The sequence below is a fragment of the Schistocerca americana genome, chromosome 9, assembly GCF_021461395.2.
Source record: "Schistocerca americana isolate TAMUIC-IGC-003095 chromosome 9, iqSchAmer2.1, whole genome shotgun sequence".
Classification (NCBI taxonomy): domain Eukaryota; kingdom Metazoa; phylum Arthropoda; class Insecta; order Orthoptera; family Acrididae; genus Schistocerca; species Schistocerca americana.
The window spans coordinates 49120963-49143234 of NC_060127.1; the positions used below are offsets into that span (position 1 = coordinate 49120963).

Genomic DNA, 22272 nt, shown 5'->3' on the forward strand with positions numbered 1-22272 from the left:
TTTAAATATTTTAATCTTTGTCTACTCCCGTCATTTTCCCCCTTCTGCTACCCCTTTGTGTCAGATTCACTGCTGTATGCAGGTGGCCTATTAACCTGTCTCCCCCTTTTTGTATATTTTCCCCATACACATTATTTCTAGTACTTCTACTTTCACACTTTATTTGTCCACTCGATTTTTAGCATTACATCACATTTTAGATGCCGCCTTAAAAACAGAAGGGAAGGAGAAAATGAAATGAAATTTCATGAGTTAAGAGAGTATGCAATGTTATTTCAGTGATCACAAGTATCAAATTTACAAAGAATCCACTTAACTGTATGATCTTCTAACCCATCTACCTGAATGCACTGATTCTGTTGGAAGGCTGTCATAAAGCCTTTACCCTGTCTTCAGGCAATCTGGCATACAACTGTTGTAACTAGACCTTGATATTTTGGAAATGGTCTGGGATGGAATTGACATCTGGACTGGTCCCACGGTTGTTCTATCAGGGACAAATTGAGGGTTGGGAGTACATCAGAAGTACGACTTTGTGAATACAAGGTGTTTCTCTCAAGTGTTGTACCACGGCACGAATAGTGAGAACAAGCAGTGTAAATAACATTCAAGTGTCAGAGACTGTGCAGGTTGTTGTTGTGAATATGGCAGAACTCGGAATTTTTTTTGCAAGATCTTGAACATATTTGTAAGACACTTGTAAGAATCTAAAATGTAATACTTCTCTGATTATTGTTTGACAGAAGAGAATTGTCAGCAACTTGAAGAATTTGCTCTCCTTGAGTCGGGTACCAACGTTATCTATTACTGTAGTGTTTCAAGTTTTGAGTGCGACTTAGGTAAATAAGTGGAAATTAGTATTATTCTGCTTTTCTTCTTAGGTGACCATTACCTTGGATGCAGCATTCTTACTTTCCTCTATAGCACAATTTATGCTGGAAGGAAATCTGTATAATTATTCCTAGTTTCCTTCAATAATTGACACTTTGTGTATATACTCCATATATTCTTAGAAAACATTTAGTGTCCACCAGTTAACAAGACTTCAGTCATAATATTCAACAAGGAAACTCTATGAACAATTTTCATTCACATGGCATGAAGTATTCGGAATGCAAAATGATTTCCATTGTTTAATATCAATGCACCCCTTGTCATGTCTCATATTCATTCTGGGGATGACACTCTTCTCCAATGTAGGCAGATGATTTACGGGGTTTCTGTATCGTGCCCTCACAGCTATTTCTTCTCACAAAGTCACTGCGATCATCATCCCCTTTCAAAGGCATGCATCATCCCATAGTCTGAAACTCCAATGCAAATAAAACAATAAATCTGCACAATAGTTGTGGGCTCCTCTGTAATAGTTTGTCATTCTGTCATTCATTCATGTATCAGTATGAAATATCAATCTTTAGGGGTGATACATAAGCCACACTACTCTATTTTGGACATATTTGAGAGTAACAAAAAAAAGTGACGCCCTATAAATTACAGAACAGGTTTTTGTTTGAATTTTCATAGCTAAATGTAGAGTGGGAAACAGACATATTGGTATGAGATTGAACAGTAAGAGTTTTGCAAAACAACGTGTAATTGCTTGAAATAAATCAGGGTAATTAAGAAAATGTTAATTAATGATTTGAGAGAAGTTACGTTGGTGTGATATAAGTCAAAAAGCCTTCCTTCAAAGCAAGTACTAAACTTAGCACATTTTGAGAAAACAAGATACTAGAAAGGAAAATGAAGTGTCAGATTCCATCTTTTAGAGGCCTAACTGTTTCATGCATGGAGAATTGGATTGGTGTGATATTTAACTGTCAAAATTACTACCTTCAAACCAACTACTGTATTCAGGACCTTTAAAGAGCAGCTTTTTGAACAAAACTCTAAAATAAATAGTTCATAAAAAAGTCAAATGTTGTATGAAATGATTTGTCTTAAAGTAAGAAATAAAATATATGGAACATTTGACATGCTCTTGAATGATGCTCAGTCATTTACTGCAAATGATGTGCCAACTGAGAATGTGCTCTCTTTACTGGCATCTGAAGGATTCTCTATTGAAAATATGTCTGAATTTTTTTTTACAACTTTGACATAATGATAGAAATGTCAAGGCCACAGTACAGCAGACTACATGGTCTACATAATCCACCAGACAAATTTCCTCTTGTTGTCCTTTAAATTGTAAGTTTCCATGTAAACATTGAACTTTACATTGTATCGGTACATCGTTTGCTGTACATGATTTCAAACATCATCTAAAGGTGTAAAATGTTTGTGTCGTCCATTCCATTTCCTACTTTTGGAAAATCGCAACACCAAGGAGTAGTTGTGCAACATAAACAAAAGTTGGTAGACGTGTTTTTACACCTGGAAGGTAATGTCTTAAAATTTCGCACCAGTCACGCAAGAATGGCCTTGATAGCACCACTACAAGAAAGCGAATCAGGTTTGCTTTACGTACTTGCTGTAATGGTCGTGAGCATTAGTTACCTCTGAGAGGTGATGTGATGAGTTGATGTTAGTCAAGCACAGCATTGTCATTGTCAGCATCTCACAGAGTTTGAGCAAGGTCATATACTAGAGCTGTGAGAAGCTGGATGTTCCTTCTGTGATGTTGCAGAGAGACTTGGCAGGAATATAGCCACTGTACGTGATTGCTGCCAGCAGTGGTCACGAGGATGTGAAGGGTGCACCACCTAAATCTGGATAGATTTCAATTTAAATTTCCCACCACATCGTAGTTCTGCCGGATATCACGATTGGCATTCTTGAAAGCCTTAGGCATCTAGTAAACAGAACCTCAAAATGGCAGAGATGTAATGGATAAGTGCGTAGTACAACCAAAGAGCTGCGATTATCGAAAGTCTTCATGCTGGGTGTTCACCCACTGAAATAGTTAGATTCTTTAGGTATCACAGATAAAACTGTTTACGATATTGTGGCAAAGTATAATGCTTCGTAGAAGTGTTGAGGAGGTTCTGCTAACCTGGCAAGGAAGCCTCATTCGAGGAAACTCTCAATACGAACTGCGGCAGTTGTCAAAAAGGCTCAAGCACTGATTTTGGAAGACCTGGGTCAGTTGCTGAGGAAATAGGCATTAATGTCGAACATCGAGTGAACAATGCGTCGGATGGCGGAGGAGGACCTTGTACGAGCCATTTAGTCCAAAGCTGGCTATCGGATAATGTTGACACGTTCTGGCCAAAGTAGTTTTGGCCCCCGAATAGCCCAGATTTGAACCCCCTTGACTACTATGTTTGGAGTGCAGTCAAGAGCTACCAACAAGATGAGACACCAAATCTCGCATCTCTGCACATTCCTATTGAAGCAGCATCCGTGAATATGGACAGCGCTGTTTTAAAGAGTGTGTGTGATCAGTTCAGAACAAGATTGGAGGCGCTCATTGTGGCTGAAGGGGGTTACATTGAGTAATATTAATCTTGAAAGATACCACTACTTATGTGTAAAAATATTTTAATTTGTATAGTGTCTTAGTGGATTTGCTTTTAAAGTTTCATTTGTCCGGATTTAAGCACCGCATCATGTGCCGTCACGAGACTGGGTTCCAGATGGCCACATGGCACTACCAAAAGGGAAGTGCATCATGTACAGTTTATAGCTGTGGTGCATCGTACTGCATCTGCAGCAACAATTTGAGCAGCAGTTGGCACCACAGTGACCCAATAAATTCTTACGAATTGGTTACTTCGACAGCTCTGAGCTAGATGCCTGTAGAGTGCATTGCACTGACCCCAATCCCCCGCCGTTTGTGACTTCAGCAGTGTCAATTGAAAGCTCATTGGAGGGCAGGGTGAAGGGAAGTCTGTTGTTTCGTGATGAAAGTCTCGTAGGCAGTGATGGCCATGTGCTGGTTAGGAGCATGAGGACTTGCAACCAACACTGGATCAACACTTGGAAGTATGGTCTTGGGGTATGATTTTGTTTGATAACAGCAGCACTTTTGTGGTTATCCAATGCACGCCGAGAGCAAATTTGTACGTCAATCTGGTGATGTGACCTGTTGTGCTGCCATTCCGTGTGGTGTTTTACAACAGGATAATGCCCACCCACATACATGTTGCCTTAGCCTGCTTGATCCCCAGATTTGTCTCCAATTGAACACAAATGGGACATCAGACAACAATTGCATCATCCACAAACAACATTAATTATATCTGACCAAGTGCAACAGGCGTGGAACTCTCTCCCCCAAAAACTCACATCTGACACCAGTACAGCACAATGCATTCCTGTTTCTATGTTTGCAGTCAACATTTTGGCAGTTACAGAGTTATTAATGTACCAGCGTTTCACATATACAATGGCTTGTCTTGCACATATGTGGAATGTGCGGTAGGCTATGACGTCACGGTCGATGAAGCTTTCCAGTCCGGATACATTGGGTACGCCTGTACCACCTCGTACAATTGCAACGGTTAGCCAGCCGTTGCCATGAGAAAATGTATCATTCAGATCAATACTGAAATTCAGTCTACATCCACAGAAGACAGCAGGTCCATCTAGTAGAGAGTGTGAAGCGACAGATTTTATGGTATTTTTCTTCTTGTCAGCGGCAGATGTTGTCATTTCGACGTCTTCAATTGTTTTATATGTTGTCTGTCTTGGACGGCGACGATATCGTTGCAATGTTGCAATGTTAAAACTTAAATATGTTACCTAGACAAATGTGTTCCTGAAATGTCATCATTCTGCATAAATTACTTTTCGATGTTGCAATTTTTTTCCCCATCGGTGTATTTACCGCATGGGTACCCAGTTTTTTAGGAATGGTGTTGAGACAGTGCACAACAGAATTGTATTATTAGTAGTGTTAATGTCATGACTTGCTGTTAGGTGCTGGTATGGCAGTGTAGGTTTGAAAAACAAGACTCAGTGTGCATTACAGTTGCAGATAGTCAACACTGCTGTCCTTCGCAGGTATTGACACAGTAAAGGGATATGGAGAGACCTTCTTTCTGCACAAGTGTTGAAGAACACAATTTGGAAATTCAAATTAACTGGTGATTTGGGAATTCTCCTAGGAGAAGCCAATGGCCAATTATGCCCCAAATTGTTGAAGTTACTACTGCCATGGCTGAGAATGCTGGACGCGATGTGTGATCTTCAAGCAGTGCACAAGCTGTTAGACAGCTGAACATTCCATGCTCAAGTTGAAATACTTTGGGTAGCAGAAGAGCAACCTCTAGTGTGGTTCCATAGTGTCATGGATGTAGATGATCATCACATAAACACTGTATGCAGATAAAAATGTTATCCTCTCATGTGGAAATTAAGATGTTACTTTTTATGGTTTATTCTTAATTTTTTGTCTGCATGTCCTTACAAATGAGGGGCTGCTAGCAGTTAAAAAAAGCAACTGCCAGTTTTTAAAAACGCCAAAGCCAGCATTCAGGCTTTAAGGTGCTTGACCTATGCAGTTTTTCACTTAAAAAACAAATCTGTATATTTGCGAGACGTGTACCACGGTACTTGGCGCTGTCACATCATCACAGCTCCGAAGTTCAAGGCTCCCGACACAACAAACTAATCAGGAGCTTTCATATCTCCTTCTGGAATGAAACTTGTGAAGGCTGAAGAGGTATTAAACTTGCAGAATATTTCAAGTCGTGCAGTCAAAGAGAAGTACTCAAGACTGTTGGGCAGAGCTGCATCAGTGGCTTCACCTGCAACCAGATGTGACTATGAAACACGCAATAACAACAATAGTGATGGAGGTTAAGATTGTTTTGAGATGATGTATGCCGTGTACCACATATTTCGTCCTTTATCTTTAATAAATAATTTTTTACTTAAGGCAAGTTGTAGGATACTAATTCAGTATGACAACATCTGCATGGAAAATAATATTATGCATTATATTAGTGGTGTTTCTATGGAATTCTGCAAAAACCCCAATAGTCCAATCCATTTTCCTTCTCTACACCTAGGGAATATAATTTGGTGTCACTCAATTAGTTCTGATAATATTCCTGATGCCTAAAGAATATTTAGACAAAAGTAAAATAATTTAGCTATGTACGGGATGAGGATGTGCATGCCCCCCCCCCCCCCCCCTCCCCTCCCCTCAACATTGTGATTTTTTGACTAGTGGGGTTTTTGCCAGCAAGCCCTCAAATGTTTCCATAAATTTCATTGGCCTACAAGCACTCGTTAATCATCAGGGCCTATCAGGTAGTGAAACCTTACTTATAAACACCCTGTAGACTAAGAACAGCAAAAGGCTTATAACCCATCCATGGGAACTCGGATATAGATTTGGTTTCCCCTGATGACAGTTATTACAAGCAGTGACCTCCATGTTTAATTCATCAGTCACCACAGAGGACAGGCTTTACTTTGATCCAAGTTATAATTGTCTTAAACAGGAATGTTTCTCACAATTTGGTGTGTGTGTGTGTGTGTGTGTGTGTGTGTGTGTGTGTGTGTGTGTGTGTGTGTGTGTGTGTGTGTGTGAAACCTCGGTAATTTCCTTTGCTACTTTCCTGTTCTGTTTGGTTCAGCTAGTAGTAACCTGTTCATGCAAAGATATACGTATAGAGTATTCTGAGAGAAGACTCTTGTATTTAAAAGTATACGTTACTCCCACCAAACTGAATTTATTCAGTTGTCTTGTTTTTCTTTTCCTCTGCAGCCTACAAGCTGTTCCCACTGGATGCCCACCTGAGGCTGATGGTGGATGAGTGCCCCATGCTGCTGGCCGGTAGCATCTTCCAGAGCCACTGGTCCGAGACGCTGTTGGACCACCTCGTGGATATCGAGCCACCGCGTGCCGGCGGGACGCGTCCAGTCGTCGCTTTCAAGTGAGTTATTCAGTTTTCTCCTGTTTGGAAATGTGTTCTTAGCACCAAATGTCATTTTGTCATACTGATTTACTCTCCGTCTGTACGCTTTGTGCCATTGTATTGTAGGTGGTAGGGATACATTCTGCGCTGTTGGCATTTTCGCTTCTTCCTATTCCGTTCGTGGACAGTACGCAGAAAAAAAAATCAATACTTTTCTTTACACGCACAGATTTATCTGACTTTAGTGTTTTGGTCATCATGTGAGATGTACACTCTGATCAGAAGTATCCAGACACCTGTTAGTGAACATTAAAATGGGGTGTGTATACTCTTCATCATTAACAGATTGAAATCTGCTAGGGACATTTTCAATGAGATGTAGAGGATTGGCAACCCATTCCTCCTCCATGACCTGAAAACAGAGGAGGAAAAGATATGGGACGCTGGGGTCGGGAGTGAAGTCGATGTTTTCTGATTCGTCCCACAGGTATTTCATTGGGGTCTGTTCGGGACTCTGGGTGGCCGACCCACTTCAGAAGTGTTATTGTGCACAAACCATTGTATCGTAGTGACTGCTTTGTTACAGGGTACATTGTCATGCTGAAATAATCATTAACTTTGAACTGTTTCTCTTCTGTATGCAGTACACTATTCTGCAGAATGTGTTAATATCCTTTTCTGAAGCACAGTCAGTGGACTGCACCACAACTGTGAGAAACATCCCCGTACTGTAATCCACCTCCTCCTCACTTCACCGTTACTACTTCACACGGTGGCAGTTGACTTTCTCCAGGCGTTCATGAAACCAAAACACTTGTCAGATTGCCACAGGGTATAGCATGATTTATCACTCCAAATTGCTCATTTCCAGTCATCCACTGTTCAGTGGTGTTGCTTTTCACACCACCTCAAGCAAAGCTTAGCATTAACAAAGAAATTTGTGGTTTATGAGGAGCTGCTCCACCGCTGACCCCATTCTTTCTAACACTCTACAATGTTTTGTTGTAGCTGTACTTTTGGGTAGCATTTCAGAAATAGTGATTCTTCCTGCTGATTTCATGTGCTGATTATTTATTTACTTGATCTTGGAGGTTGCTGTCAGTCAGTACTTGATCTAGCTGATCTTGGTGTAGCTATGGTTCTTCATTTGCACTTCTGCTGCAGTTGCATCACCAACAGTTAACTTGGGCAATTGAAAAGGGTTGAAATGTTCCTGTTTGACTTATCACTGTTGTGACACTCAATTACTAATAAACTTTCGATCGACACATTCTACTGTGACTGCTTCTCTACTGATGACACAATACTCCTGCCTCCTTGTATACTGGTGCACTTGCCTCTCGTCACTTCTAGTGGTCAAATCTGTGTTATGAAGTGGTGTCTGGATACATTGGGTCAGAATAGTGTATGCTTTTGCATCTGTACTGTGGGAGCATCCACTGTATGGTCTGTTGTGTGGGTTATTACTTTCATTTTCTCCCCTCTCCTCTTCCAGTTGTGAAAAATGTGTGGGAAGAATGTTTGTAGGTAAGCCCGGGTGTTAGCTCCAATTTCTTCGGCTGTTGTGGCCATTCTGAAAGATATGTTGCTTATTTTCATTGGCTTATGTCGTACGTTGTTATATTTTGGGGTAACTCTTCCTGTTCTAAAAGGATATTTTTGGCTCGGAAACGGGCAGTTCAGTGGTGTACACTATGTGATCAAAAGTATCCACACACACCCAAAAACATATGTTTTTCATTGTAAGTGCATTGTGCTGCCACCTACTGCCAAGTAAGCCACTCTACAGAACTCACGGACTTCGAATGTGCTCAGGTGATTGGGTGTCACTTGTCATACGTCTGTACGCGAGATTTACACACTCCTAAACATACCTAGATCCATTGTTTCCGAAGTGAAAGTGAAGTGGAAACGGGAAGGGACACGTACAGCACAAAAGGGTATAGACGGACCTCATCTGTTGATTGACAGAGACCACCGACAATTGAAAAGGGTCATAATGTGTACTAGGCAGACATGTATCCAGACCATCACACAGGAATTCCAAACTGCATCACGATCCGCTGCCAGTGCTATGACAGTTAGGCTGAAGGTGAGAAAACTTGGATTTCATGGTCGAGCAGCTGCTCATAAGCCACACATCATGCCAGTAAATGCCAAACGACTCCTCACTTGTTGAAAGGACACTTGAACAGTGGAAAAACGTTGTATGGAGTGACGAACCATGGTACACAATGTGGCTGCCAGATGGTAGGATGTGGGTATGGCGAATTCCTGGTGAACGTCATCTGCCAGTGTGTGTAGTGCCAGCAGCAGTAAAATTCTGAGGCTGTGATGTTACGGTGTGGTAGTGTTTTTCATGGAGGGGGCTTGCACCCCTTGTTGTTTCGCGTGGCACTATCATAGCACAGGCCTACATTGATGTTGTAAGCATCTTCTCGCTTCCCACTGTTGAAGAGCAATTCGGGGATGGCAATTGCATCTTTCAACACGATCGAGCACCTGTCCATAATGCACAGCCTGTGACGGAGTGATTACACAACGATCACATCCCTGTAATGGATTGGCCTGCACAGTGTCCTGACCTGAATCCCATAGAACACCTTTGGGATGTTTTAGAATGCTGACTTCGTGCCAGGCCTCACTGACCGACATAGATCTCTCTTAGTGCAGCACTCCATGAAGAATGGGATGCCATTCCCCAAGAAACCTTCCAGCACCTCATTGAACATGTGGCTGTGAGAGTCATAAAGGCTAGGGGTGTGGCAACACCATGTTGAATTCCAGCATTACTGATGGAGAGTGCCACAAACTTGTAAATCGTTTTCAGCCAGGTGTCCGAATACTTCTGATCACATAGTGTAAGTTCACAAACCTTTTGTCGACCCCTGTTCACGAGACTGGGTGTTTTGACATTGGCCTCTCAAAAAACAACCCCACACACACACACACACACACACACACACACACACACACACACACACACACACACCCACACCCACCTTACTGTCATTGGAAACTTTTTCAGTTGATAGAATTGACCATAGTTTGCAAATCCTTCCTGGGAAGGGTTCGACACTGCTGAGGTTTACCCAAGTAATTATTGAATGAAGGTTCGGGAGCCACATCAGTCACAAGTGAATTCCATTTACGTAGTTTTCTTTTTTTTTCCAGTTAGTCTGTCTGGCATTTGCCATTCTTACAGTTAGTTGTCCTGCCAACATACTGATTGTAACTGATCCATTTGTGATGAAGCAGGCAGAATGTGTTTGTTTTTCACTTAACATGTTTCCTTCGCAGCAGAAGCCACTGAGCACATCAGAAAATTACCATAATTTAAAAAATTGAATAAAGTCAGATGCTTTGTTAAACGATTTGTCTGAAAGGAAAAATATATTAGAATCATTTGACATGCCTTTGATGGTGCTTGAAATCGCATGCAGCAAATGAGGTGTTGATTGAGAATGCAAATTCCCTTTCCTGGTATTTGTAGGATTATTTATTGAAAATTTTTTAGACAAAAAAGTTTTTCATATTTTTCTTAGACCTTTGTGCACAGATGATAGAATGTGCCAATTGCACAATAGCTGACTGCACTGTCTACATAATCCATCAGATAGATCTTTAAAATTATAATATTCAAAGTTAAACATCAAACTTTTCACTCTGTTGTATCTCATTTGTTGCACATCATTTCGAACAGCATTCAAAGGCACTTCAAATGTTACACTAATCTGTTTTATTTCTTGTGTTCAGAATGCGTGCTCACTTGCTTTTTAAGTGTCTGCTGTTCTCGTAATGTCTTGAATTTAGTACTTGATTTGAAGGAAGTCATTATGGCAGATAAATATCACACCAGTGCAACGTTTTATGTGCACAATAGCTAGACCCTGGAGACATGAATGTTTTGACTACTCATATTTCCTAGTTTTTCTGTCCTTGAAATGTCCTAGAGTTAGTACTTGGTTCAAAGCAATCCTTTTTCGCACCAGTGCAACTTTTTATGCTTAAAATTGCTAGGGCCTGAGGAGGTGAATTTTTTGACACTTCATTTACATAGCTAGCAGCAGCTGTTAGTGAAACATTTAATTTTACTTCAGATCACTAGTTAGATATTTCTTAATTGCCCAGTTCTCACTCTTTGTTTGCCAATGAAAATTCAGATGAAAATCCATTGTGTAATTTGTAGGGAGTAATGTTTTAAATAAATCTTAAGATTTGACCAAAAAAATATAAAACATGTTACCTACGCTATATTGTCTGCTGGATCAAGCTGGAGATGGTGGAATGACAGAAGACAATAGAGAGGCTTATGTTTCCAACAGACTGGGAGAGGTTGGGAAATTGTATGTTGTGGTGGTGGTGGTGGTGGTGGTGGTGGTGGTGGTCTTACATCTACATACATAGTCCACAAGACAATACTAGTCACTTTCTCCTGTTCCCCTCACAAATAGAGAGAGGGAAAAATGTCTATGCCTCTGGATGAGCCCTAATCTCTCTAATCTTATTTTCTGGTCCTTATGCAAAATGTAAATTAGTGGATGTAGAAACTTTCTGCAGTCAGCCTCAAAGAATGGTTCTCTAAACTTTCTCAGTAGTGCTGCTCGAAAAGAACATAGTCTTCCCTCCAGCGATTCCAATCAGACTTCCCAAAGCAACTCCATAGTATTTGCATGTTATTCGAACCTGCTGGTAATGAATCTAGCAGCCTGCCTCTGAATTGCTTCAATATCTTCCTTTAATACACTTGGATGGTACTCAACAATGGGTAGCACTATGTGCTAGAGGCAGTCTTCTTTACAGATGAACCACACTTTCCCAAGTCTCCCAATAAACTGAACTCGAACATTCGGCTTCACGACTACAGTCCTTATATCCTCATTTCATTTCATATTGCTTTGCATTGTTATGCCTGGATATTTAATCGACATGACTGTGTCAAGCTGCACACTACTAATGCTGTATTTGACAATTATAGGTTTGTTTTTCCTAATCATGCAGATGATGATGATGATGATGATGATGATGATGATGATGATGATGATGATGACTCCAACTGTAGCATTCTGAAAAACTGTTTAATTTTGCTGTAATGTGGAGAAATACCTAATGTTGAAACTGGGGGTTTGCTAGCTACTACATAAAGTTATAAATTACTGTTTATAAAAAATCTAGTTTGGTACAAAATTGAGGTAAGCTCTTCAGAGAACTTTATTGGTTTTCTACTGAATCCTAATCAAATAAATACCCACTATCATCTGGTCATATAAAAGCTGTAAAAGTTCCTAATGCATGGAGTAAACAACCAAAATTGTTGCATAAGTTATTAGAATTTTAGGAAAATGTATGCTCCAGATTTACAGCGTATCAAATATTTATTCAGTAATGTTTTAAGAAATTTTAAGTCTGATTTGTGTAGTGTGCACCCAGTAGTAGTAGTGTCATTATTTAACTACCCATTAGTTTCTTAACATCCATGTTCCTTTCAACTTGGGTCTTTACTTCTGGAGAGAAATAATGAGACTGTCATAGACTCCACAGTCAGTCACGAATTTTACAGACTTTAAGCATGAAATTCCTACTAACCTTCTGTAATGATCCACTAGCTAAAGAGGAGTTTTTTAACACTGTAGGTTTCCATTTCACCAGTATATTGGGAAATGTTAGCAGTAGGTGTTGGTGTGAAAATGCAGAAAACCAGTCTGTGTTCATAGTCAACAGCTGTGGTGGTCTGAATAATGCAGTTTGCTGCAGTGTTTATGATATAGAAACAGTAGATTCCTGTACAGTTTTTAAGGTGTTCTGCTATATAGACAACCACTCTAAGTTTGTGGAAGATTAGGTAAATCTAAGTGGACATGTTTATGTGCAAACTGGCTATTACTCGCTTTCAGGATTCAAAGTTTGAAGTACTGCTGGTAGGAATACGTAAACAGAAAAATGTTTTCAAGATTTTGCAACTTGCATTCCTTTCACTGGGAAGAAAGGGGAATATTGGGACAAAGATGAAGGGGGAAGGCATCAGAGAAGGAAATCAAAGATAAACATTGGTACCCAGCTGTTTACATCTTGAATTAAGCACTATCCACCCTTTCTAGCTTCCTGTAATTAACTGTTTTTTCATTTGCAGTCAAACAATGGAAAATCTAGACTAGAATATCAACAATATTACGAAATATATACATATTGCTATTCACCATAAGGGTGACACGTTGAGTTGCAGACAGGCCTAGCGAAAAGATTGTTATATCCTTCTTCAGAAAGAAAATGTGCACACCTTACACAAACGACTGCTCTCTGGCTGCTCTTATTAGAATACCTTCCAGAGCTCGCAGGTGTGCGTGTGTGTGTGCGCGCGCGCGCGCGCGCGCGCGTGTGTGTGTGTGTGTGTGTGTGTGTGTGTGTGTGTGTGTGTGTGTGCGTGTGTGTGTGTGTGTGTGTGTGTGTGTGTGTGTGCGCGCGCGCGCGCTCCCTCTTTTTCTTTCTGGAGAAGGCTTTGGCCATACGCTCACTTGTCATTTTGTTGTGGCTGTCTGCGACTCATTTGAATTTTCTAATTTTGATGCTCAGATTTTTATATGTACGAGGTGTGATCAAAAAGTAATGGCATTTTTGTTTTCCGTAAAGTATCATTTATTCTTCATAGTCAAAAACTTTGTCCCCTTCAAAGTAATTCTCCTGAGAAATTGGGCCAGTGCTTTTGCCAATCCTGGAAGAATTTTTAACTTGCCTTTTGTTATTATGATGTTCAGCTCCTTTGGCGATTCTCCAGCATATATCTTAATGCAATTTCCATGAATGGTTTTGCCAAAATTGTCAGTTTCCTTTAGTTTGGTTCAGGCAAACAGCACGTAACTTCCAAATAGTATTCCTTATTGACTGTATAACCATAAGGCAGGAACTCATGATGTGCTTTCACATTGTAATCTAATTTTTTTTCAATCTTGGATCTTTTGGCAGTTTGCACTGGGACAATTAGATGTAGGTTTCAATGTCATACTTGTATAACCATGTTGTGTCACCTGTTATGGTCTTCTTTACAAGTTCTGGATCATTTTCAACTTCATTTGGCACTTCCTGAGCGATGTGTACTCAACATCATTTTTGGTCAAAATTTTTCAGAACAAACTTTGCTGCTACACATTTCATGTCCAAAACACGTGAAAAAATTGCATGGCATGAGCCAAAGAGTATGCTGACATCGGCAACCTTTTCTATGACGATTCGCTAATTTTCAAGAACTATTTTCTTTACTTCATCCATATTGTTGTCAGTAATTGATGTACTAGGGCAACCAGAGCAGTTGTAGTCTTAATTTTTTTTTACCTTCTTTGAAACATTTATACCATTCTTAAGCTCTTGTCTCAATCATACTAGATTCGACAAAAGCCACAGTCAACATTTTGAATGTGGTGGTGCACTTTATTCCATTTATCAAGCAAAATTTAATGCAAATTCTTTGATCCATCTCTTTCAAAAGTAAAAATTTGCTGAGCACTAGGAAACACACACAACCTTTAGACTGTCAACAATAAAGTATGTATTCAAAACAGCTGAAAATGCAAATCTATATCCAGAACATGTGAACCAACAAGATAAAAGAAAAGAATTGAAAATTGTCTGTATAAACCCTGTGAAAATATTAAATTCCTGTTACTTTGTCACACCTCTTAAATGGGAGGAAAACTGTTTTACATAATTTTTGTAATAATCACACTTTGAATTAAGTCTTTCATCTCCTTAAGAGTGCTGTCAGCTGTATCGTAATCAGCAGACACTGTTGTAGAAATCCTCAGTTTGTATGGTAAAAATGTACCATTAAAATTAAACAGGGCCTGTTTCTGTATTTGTAATTTTGGAAGATTTTTAATGCAGGGCAGCTGCGAAGTGCCTCCTTCTGTAGCTCGAAATTAGTTTTAAAAATAGTATTCTTGTAAACTTTAGTGGTAAGCTCTGGTAATTAATGTCTCTTGGTTCTGGAGATAAGTCAGTGAATTTTCAAGCGCATTCCTTGTCCTCAGAGCTGCACACAAGGGCCAGTTTCTCTTCTCGTGTGGAGCTTGTGGGCAGTCCGTTTGTGTGGCATCAAACATTTCACACTTAGGTGAGTGGGACAACCGGCAGCCATTCCTGTGCCAGTACTGTGGCGAGTCATTTGTACGCCTTGCGAATTTGTCGACATTGAAATGTATAAATCCGCTTGTCACAAAATTAGGCATTCGAGACGGTTATCGGCACGTGCCGAATCTCTCGCAGACCTCGTGTCAAAAATGTTGAAGCCTAATTTTAGTGACCTATTAAAAATAAGTCAGGTGAAGTTTGACACTTTGTTGCTGCTATTTAATGAAGATTGTGTAAAAGATGCGTGAGGAGACCACTGTGAGAAGTGTGTTTGGGATTCGAGTGTTTTCGAACACTGCCTGTGTTATGTTTATGGGTATCCCCCAGTGTTTTTGTACTTCAGTCATTTAGATTACCTTAGAAATTGGAGCAAAGATGGGTGGCAACAATGACTAATTAATAAAAGTATTCCCATTTTTAATGTGTATTGATGAACAGAAAGTAAAAGCAAATCGTAAATACTCAGGGAAATGTTGTTGTTAAAATACATGTAAATAATAAGAATAAGTAGTTAGTTTTCATCCTTCTCTTTTCCATTGGAAATTGGCTAATAGGAGCAATCTGCAGAATCTGTAAAGCTGTCAGTCAGTCACTGTAGATAATAGTTCTCTGCAGATAAACTGAAATTCTGCCTGTACTGATGTTGAGTAATTTATTAGTGATTTAATTACCAAAAACTGTAGAAGCACATTTGTATTTCTAATGCAAATTACTGTCAGCATAACACTTCAGACAACAATAGTATAAAATAAACGTTTGGCTCTTAATATGGCTCTTCAGAGGAGGGGGAAGGGGGGGGGGGGAGAGAGAGAGAGAGAGAGAGAGAGAGAGAGAGAGAGAGAGAGAGAGAGAGAGAGAGAGAGACTGTTTGCCTGTGAAATCTTCACCATGATTTCAGTCTCCTTTTTCGATTATCAGCCTCTCAATGCTTCTACTATTGAGTAGTTTCCTTTGCTAATGCCATTATGTTTTTAATCCAGTTGTAAATAAATAGTTCGATAGTAATCATAAAGGGTCTCCAGATAAATAGGCCATCAGATCACAAACGTACATTCTCTCAGAAATTTAAGAAGGAAACTATAATGAAATTTATTGTTGTTTAACCCAAACACAATATTTTGTGAACTGTGGCTCTAACTTAGCCTAATTTCTCAAATATTTATAACTCAGGTTACATCTGTATGTAGATTTTGTAAATCTCAACAAAGAAAATGTTTGTGCCTGCTTGTAGGTTGGGCCAAATACAGATAACAAACATCATGCTAGGTCTTTGATCTTGGGGTAGCTTTATTCAGGAAGAAATTTCTAAAACTGAACAAGGCTTCTTGCTTTCAACTTGGCCACAAGGTATCATCAGTTTACAGTTCTTATTTTAGTGCTGCCTGGAACATTTTCCACTTCACACAAAAAGGATTTGTGGAAAGTTTTGAGCTCCTTGGTATGAGCATCCACCTCATAGGACCTGCACCAAAAGTTCTAATTATTGCCTCCTGTCACTATTTCATGTTCAGTTCTGACCCTTAACATTTTCCACTGCAAAATTTTAATGTGACTTTAGCCAAACCATACAGCAGACAATATAAAATACTGGATGGCCAGACATGTCATTAAGGTTTTAAATTAATTTATAGGTTCTAGTTGCAAAATCTTTTATTCTCACTTTTATGGGAAATTGTGTGTTGAATGAATATGTTAATACCAGCTTAGTTTTGCACAGTCAGATTGTTATATGCTATGAAACAGCAGCCAATTTGCTAAAGAGTACATTATACAAAATTTTAATTCCTTTTCACAATAAAATAGAAAAAAGCAACAGAAATTATTAGCCAGTTCAGTTCGTCAGTTTTTATATGTGAAAGCTTCCGAAACAATTCTTGTATTTAAGCACAAAAATACATCACATTTTTCACTCTTCTCATATGATGCCATCTCAATACATATCTTAGATCTCGTTCGTTTCCTTCCGTATATGCCACCGAACATACTTGTCCTTTTGGCAGCCTATAACTGGCAGAGGCTGTGCGCATTCCTCTTCTTTTTTGATATGTCATCTTTACTTAGGCGTCCTTGCTTGGTTGGTCTTTCCCTGCCAATACTAGTCTACTTGCAGTTTGTGCTTGGAATTTATGCAGCGAAATGTGTCGTTCTTGAAGAAACTTGCAGTTGTTGAACTACTGCAACTGTAATTGTGCACCAGAAGATATATTAATACCACCTTGATTTTATGTGGGATTTATATAGTGATGATAGGATGTCCATCAGATCAATACTACTGATAACAGATGTTGCAAGTGGGGATAACAGGTGGTCTTAGTTCTCGCACATATTCTCATGATTTGTCTCGTCTGTTTGCCTTATTTTGGGGCTCAACACCAGTGAAGGATGACAGCAGAGTGACGTGTTTGTCATAGCATCTCAATACAATGAAATGTCCTGTGTGGTTTACTAGACTTGCTATAGCTCTTAGTCCTTTGGCCTTCATGTCTTTTTCGTTGGGCAGGTCACAATCTTTCAGCCTATATGCTCTTATTGTTCCAGTGAAATAGGTGCCTCTGTTCAACAAATACTGAACAAGAATATTGTAAAAGTTTTGAGCATATACCTTGAAACTGTAATTTCCTGGCAACATGATCTGTTAATTTTACAACCAATTCATGCATGAGCCCTTTCCCTTCTTCTCTCTTCCTTTTTAAATTTTTTCCTGCTGCGCCCTGATAAATGCCAAAGTCGTATAAGTAGCCAGAAGCTCATGGCTCTCCTCCACATATTGAGGCCCCATCTTATGGATTTGTTTTGCATAAATTGTTTCATGGTGCTTCTACCTTTAAAAGCAATCATTACTTCATTGATGCTGTGGTGTTCCTCTGGAACTTCTTTCAAACATTTTTTTGAGTTGACTCAGTCAAGGTCAAATTTTCCAGAGCTTATCTTTAGTTCGTTTTGTCAGTTGATGATAAATTATTCTTGAAGTAGAGGATGCTCAACAATTTTTCAAATATGTTTCATGCTGTAACATAACAAATCAATGGGTGGGCCATATGGGTCTCCAGTAGCAGCAAATGAAAGGCATTTGAGCAAGTCCCATTCTCAGGTACATGCCTAACATTTGTTTCAGTTCCAACTTCTGGTCATAGTTGTTCCAGCCTTTTATGTCCTGTACTGATTTGATCAGTCTAACGAGTTGTGAAGTGTATCATCTGTCATCAGAGTTCTGAAATATTCCAGAGGACTCATTAGTCCAGTAGAAGCCAATACAGGAATAGTAACAATGGCCAATGACTGTAGCAAAATCTCCCTTCTTCCACTGTAGTTGATCAGACTTTTCTCAAACATTGCAGTCCTCCTGTATTCAGCCAAACACCTTCAGCATCATTTTCAGCAGGAAAAGGAATATTAAGGGGATACTTGTCCACGTGCTGACAAGTATCGTGTCATAACTGCAATTGTTTCATAAGCGATCGTCACCCCCACCACCTTAGTAAAAATATTTTCATGTCGTTGACATCAGGCTTGCCCAGAATAGTGTGTCTTCAGTGGATAGCTACAAAAATGATAAACTGTGATTGTAACTTCAGTTTCATCACAAGTTCTATTGTTTCACGAAATAAAGTAGTTTGGGATTCATTCATAACTGTGTTACTCATTGCCCAATGTAACACATTTGTCACATGCATTTGCTACCCCTATTACAGCACAGTGCAGAATAGTTATTCCATTCCCAAACAATATTTAGTATTTGCGATATGGCAACATAAAATAATATATCAGAATAGTGCAACAAACAGTAGTAATACAAAGACAGTGAATGCAACGATGTTACCTGGCATGACATAGCTGTTCACAGCAGTGGTCAGATGACGAAACTACATTGGTGCACTGTGTCTGCACTGCTGATTCATATGAATGCCACCAGAGATCCCTAGGGAGGTGGTGTTATCAGATGTCACACAAGGCACTAAGCTGAAAGGAGACACACATTGTAGTCTCTGTAGCCCTTCAGACCCAGTATGACATCACGCAGGACACTAGAGAGTTAGATAATATTACTCATTCTGGACTTCGGAATAGTCTGTGTTTATTTGATGTTCTATTTCATAGTTGTAATTTATTTATTGATTTTGGATGTGACTGCTTGTAGCTCTATCATGACACTGCTTAAAAAAACCTTCAGTGAAACTAGAACCGTGACCCAAAGCAGTTCTCATTTCAGAAGCAAACAAATTATCTCAGTGCCACTGAAGCACTGTTGTAGTTCTTTCTTCCTTATTGTCCCAACGGCGGCTAGAAATGATCAACTAAATCGTAAAAGACTAGAATAGTTGTAATTTCTGCATAGAAAGACCTCCCTGGACTCGAAAGCTGACTTCCCTGGACTTTAAAAGTATAAATTGATATACTGATGTCCCACCTTTAAAGAAAATAACTCAGATTATTCATTCAAACTGAAAGGAAATATCAAGTAAATTTCTCAGCGTATTTATGTGTCATCCAGGAAGTAACTCAGTAGCCACAGTGTTACTAATCGTATTCTGTGTTATCAATTTTGTTATATTACGAGCAGGAAGAATTTTTGCCAGAGGATGTGAAGCCTGGTGTGGAAGTGAGCACCTCTTGTATCTGAAAGACACAGCAAATGAAGGCATGAATACAAAAAGTATATGGCAATGGATTTTATTTGCCTTTCAGAACTAAAGCATAGTTACTAATAATATTCAGATGCTGTGACTGCAGATGAAACAACTGTCACAATTATTTCTGTTTTTCTGTAAGTGCATTGAAAACTGAAAAGCTAATTCACCAAATGTGATCCACATGTCTGGAGAGTCGAGTGGTTACACTGCGTACATTGAGAGGAAGTATTGTCTTTTGATCTTTACAGACTTTGGAAATGTTTTTGTGAAGAATATTGTCATTGGCACCATCCCTGAAACAGAACAACACAAATGAAAGAAAAGCTCAGCTTTCATTGCGAAATGTGAACATCCAAGGAGATGCTTTGTAAGCTAGAAATAACTTTACATTCCAAAGTAAGAATGAGTTGAAAAGCGGGCTCAGAAAACAATTTCAAGATTGACACCAGCAAAAATGTGCGTTGTAAGTTCAATTCGAGCTTCTGCTAATATGAAAGGAAAAGCAGTTGTCATCAGGACAAGAAATAAGGTATGAAAAATCCAGACAATAAGTCTGGAATAAGCCATCCTTAAGCAACACTGTCATTAAGCCTATAAATTCTAAAGAATGACATTTATCTACCCATAGTGGTTACAGTGTAACCACTACCGATGTTTTGTCAGTAAAAGTGAAGAGCATCCATGCTGAAGAGCTTTTTCAGCTTGCATTACACTTAGACAGCAAGATATCGAGATGACAATACATTCACCATATTGAGCATTGTGCTAATTATGCAGCGCTTCAGCTGGTGCATGATGTTATTAATGGAGTCCCTGGTGGTATTATCTATGAATGATGCCTCTATCCTGCTACAATATTCAGATGATATTTGATAAAGGTGTAATAAGATAGCAATGCTGGGCAGACAGTTTTAGTACTTGCAGAGACTATTTATACACTGCTGATTCATGATGTTAAACTCCCATTGTGTTGGATTGTAGCTGAGACTTATTTTCTGCTTATGAAAGAGTTGCTCAGCAGTGGGTGAAGACCATCCACACCCAGGTACCCCGCACATAACACACACCCATAATGTGCCAGTTAATTGCAGTGAAATGCCATATGCTCTCATCTTTCTGGCAGTGTCCCTTTTTTTGCAGTAGATCATCATCTCATTTTGGAAGTGATAGACAATTGATAAAGTGATACAGTCCACCACACCCAACTACTGTGAATGTTTCTTAAAATATAACACTGGATGCTGTACCTCTTTGGCTCCATGTTGGCTTTTTTGAGTGGTTATTCTACTGTCAATCTGAAGATGAATATTTAGGCAAATACTAATATTTTACTGTGGTGTACATCCAGTATCTCCAGCCTTCCAGCTCCACCATTCAAAATACAGTGAAAATGAGGGACATAAATGACCTTATGACTGATAATGTTATAGTAGTAAGTGGCAAAATGAGGTAAACTCAGTCATCTGACAATTATGAACTCGAGTATTTCATAGGATTCCTTAAGTAGATTTCATTGCTGTTGTTTTGAGTTAAAATAGAGGAAGAGAAAAACATATTTGGATTTAAACATACGTTTGTAGTGAGATCTGAATCTATGGCTGCAGTTGCAGCAGTACTGAAGTAGTGAGATGTTGTCGAGAATGCGAACATTCTCTCATTCCTTTGGTACAGGGTACTCTCCAACCTTACATGTCCACACACCATAATGAATAAGGTAACACAAGATTCATTCACAATAAAAACTCTGTCTGCAAATCCATAAATAAGTATTTGTGAGCAGTAGTTATGCACGAAAGAAGAGACTGTTGGTTTTATGTTTCCAACCACGCCATCCCTCGAAGTTGTCCCGGGTGCTCTGTAAATGTGGTGTAGGCTGCCAGGATGGAGGGCCCTAAAATATTTATCACTTCTCAGTGCTGTAATATGATAGAACAAAATGAATTATATACTTCTCACAAAAGCTACTGACTTGTCATGCTACTATCGAGTGCAGAAAACCTCTTTAGTTCCTTTCATGTTATAACGGCCCCCTGCCTTAATATGATGAAAATTCAGTTTTATGCTAGTAAATAAAATGTCACATGAAACTTCCTGGCAGATTAAAACTGTGTGCCCGACTGAGACTCGAACTCGGGACCTATGCCTTTCGCGGGCAAGTGCTCTACCAACTGAGCTACCGAAGCACGACTCATGCCCGGTACTCACAGCTTTACTTCTGCCAGTACCTCGTCTCCTACCTTCCAAACTTTACAGAAGCTCTCCTGCGAACCTTGCAGAACTAGCACTCCTGAAAGAAAGGATATTGCGGAGACATGGCTTAGCCACAGCCTGGGGGATGTTTCCAGAATGAGATTTTCACTCTGCAGCGGAGTGTGCGCTGATATGAAACTTCCTGGCAGGTTAAAACTGTGTGCCCGACCGAGACTCGAACTCGGCACACAGTTTTAATCTGCCAGGAAGTTTCATATCAGCGCACACTCCGCTGCAGAGTGAAAATCTCATTCTGAAAATGTCACATGCTTTAGGAGATTATAATTTATCATCGAAACATTTCAAAGATGTTCACAGGGTGCTCTTCACAACGCTGAATAATACTGTTTCAAAGATAAAGTTTATGGCTCTTCACTTTTTTGTGTAGAGTATAATATATTTATAAGAAGTCCAGATTTAAAAAAAGGTAAGGCTGGAGACATCTAGTAGTTTTATAA

At 39.4% G+C, this 22272-nt stretch overlaps 1 protein-coding gene across 3 annotated transcripts in view; it reads left to right on the forward strand.

Annotated features, from left to right (window-relative positions):
* Positions 1-22272, forward strand: part of LOC124551167 (histone acetyltransferase Tip60-like) — a 107395-nt gene that overhangs the window by 59631 nt on the left and 25492 nt on the right. The window contains exons 8-9 of one of the 3 annotated variants that reach the window (XM_047126149.1): positions 6662-6830; positions 14834-14916. In XM_047126149.1, coding sequence (XP_046982105.1) covers positions 6662-6830; positions 14834-14916 — 252 coding nt within the window. Of the gene's footprint in view, positions 1-6661; positions 6831-14833; positions 15495-22272 lie in introns of those variants that run through there. The other 2 variants (XM_047126148.1, XM_047126150.1) reach the window with 2 other exon arrangements.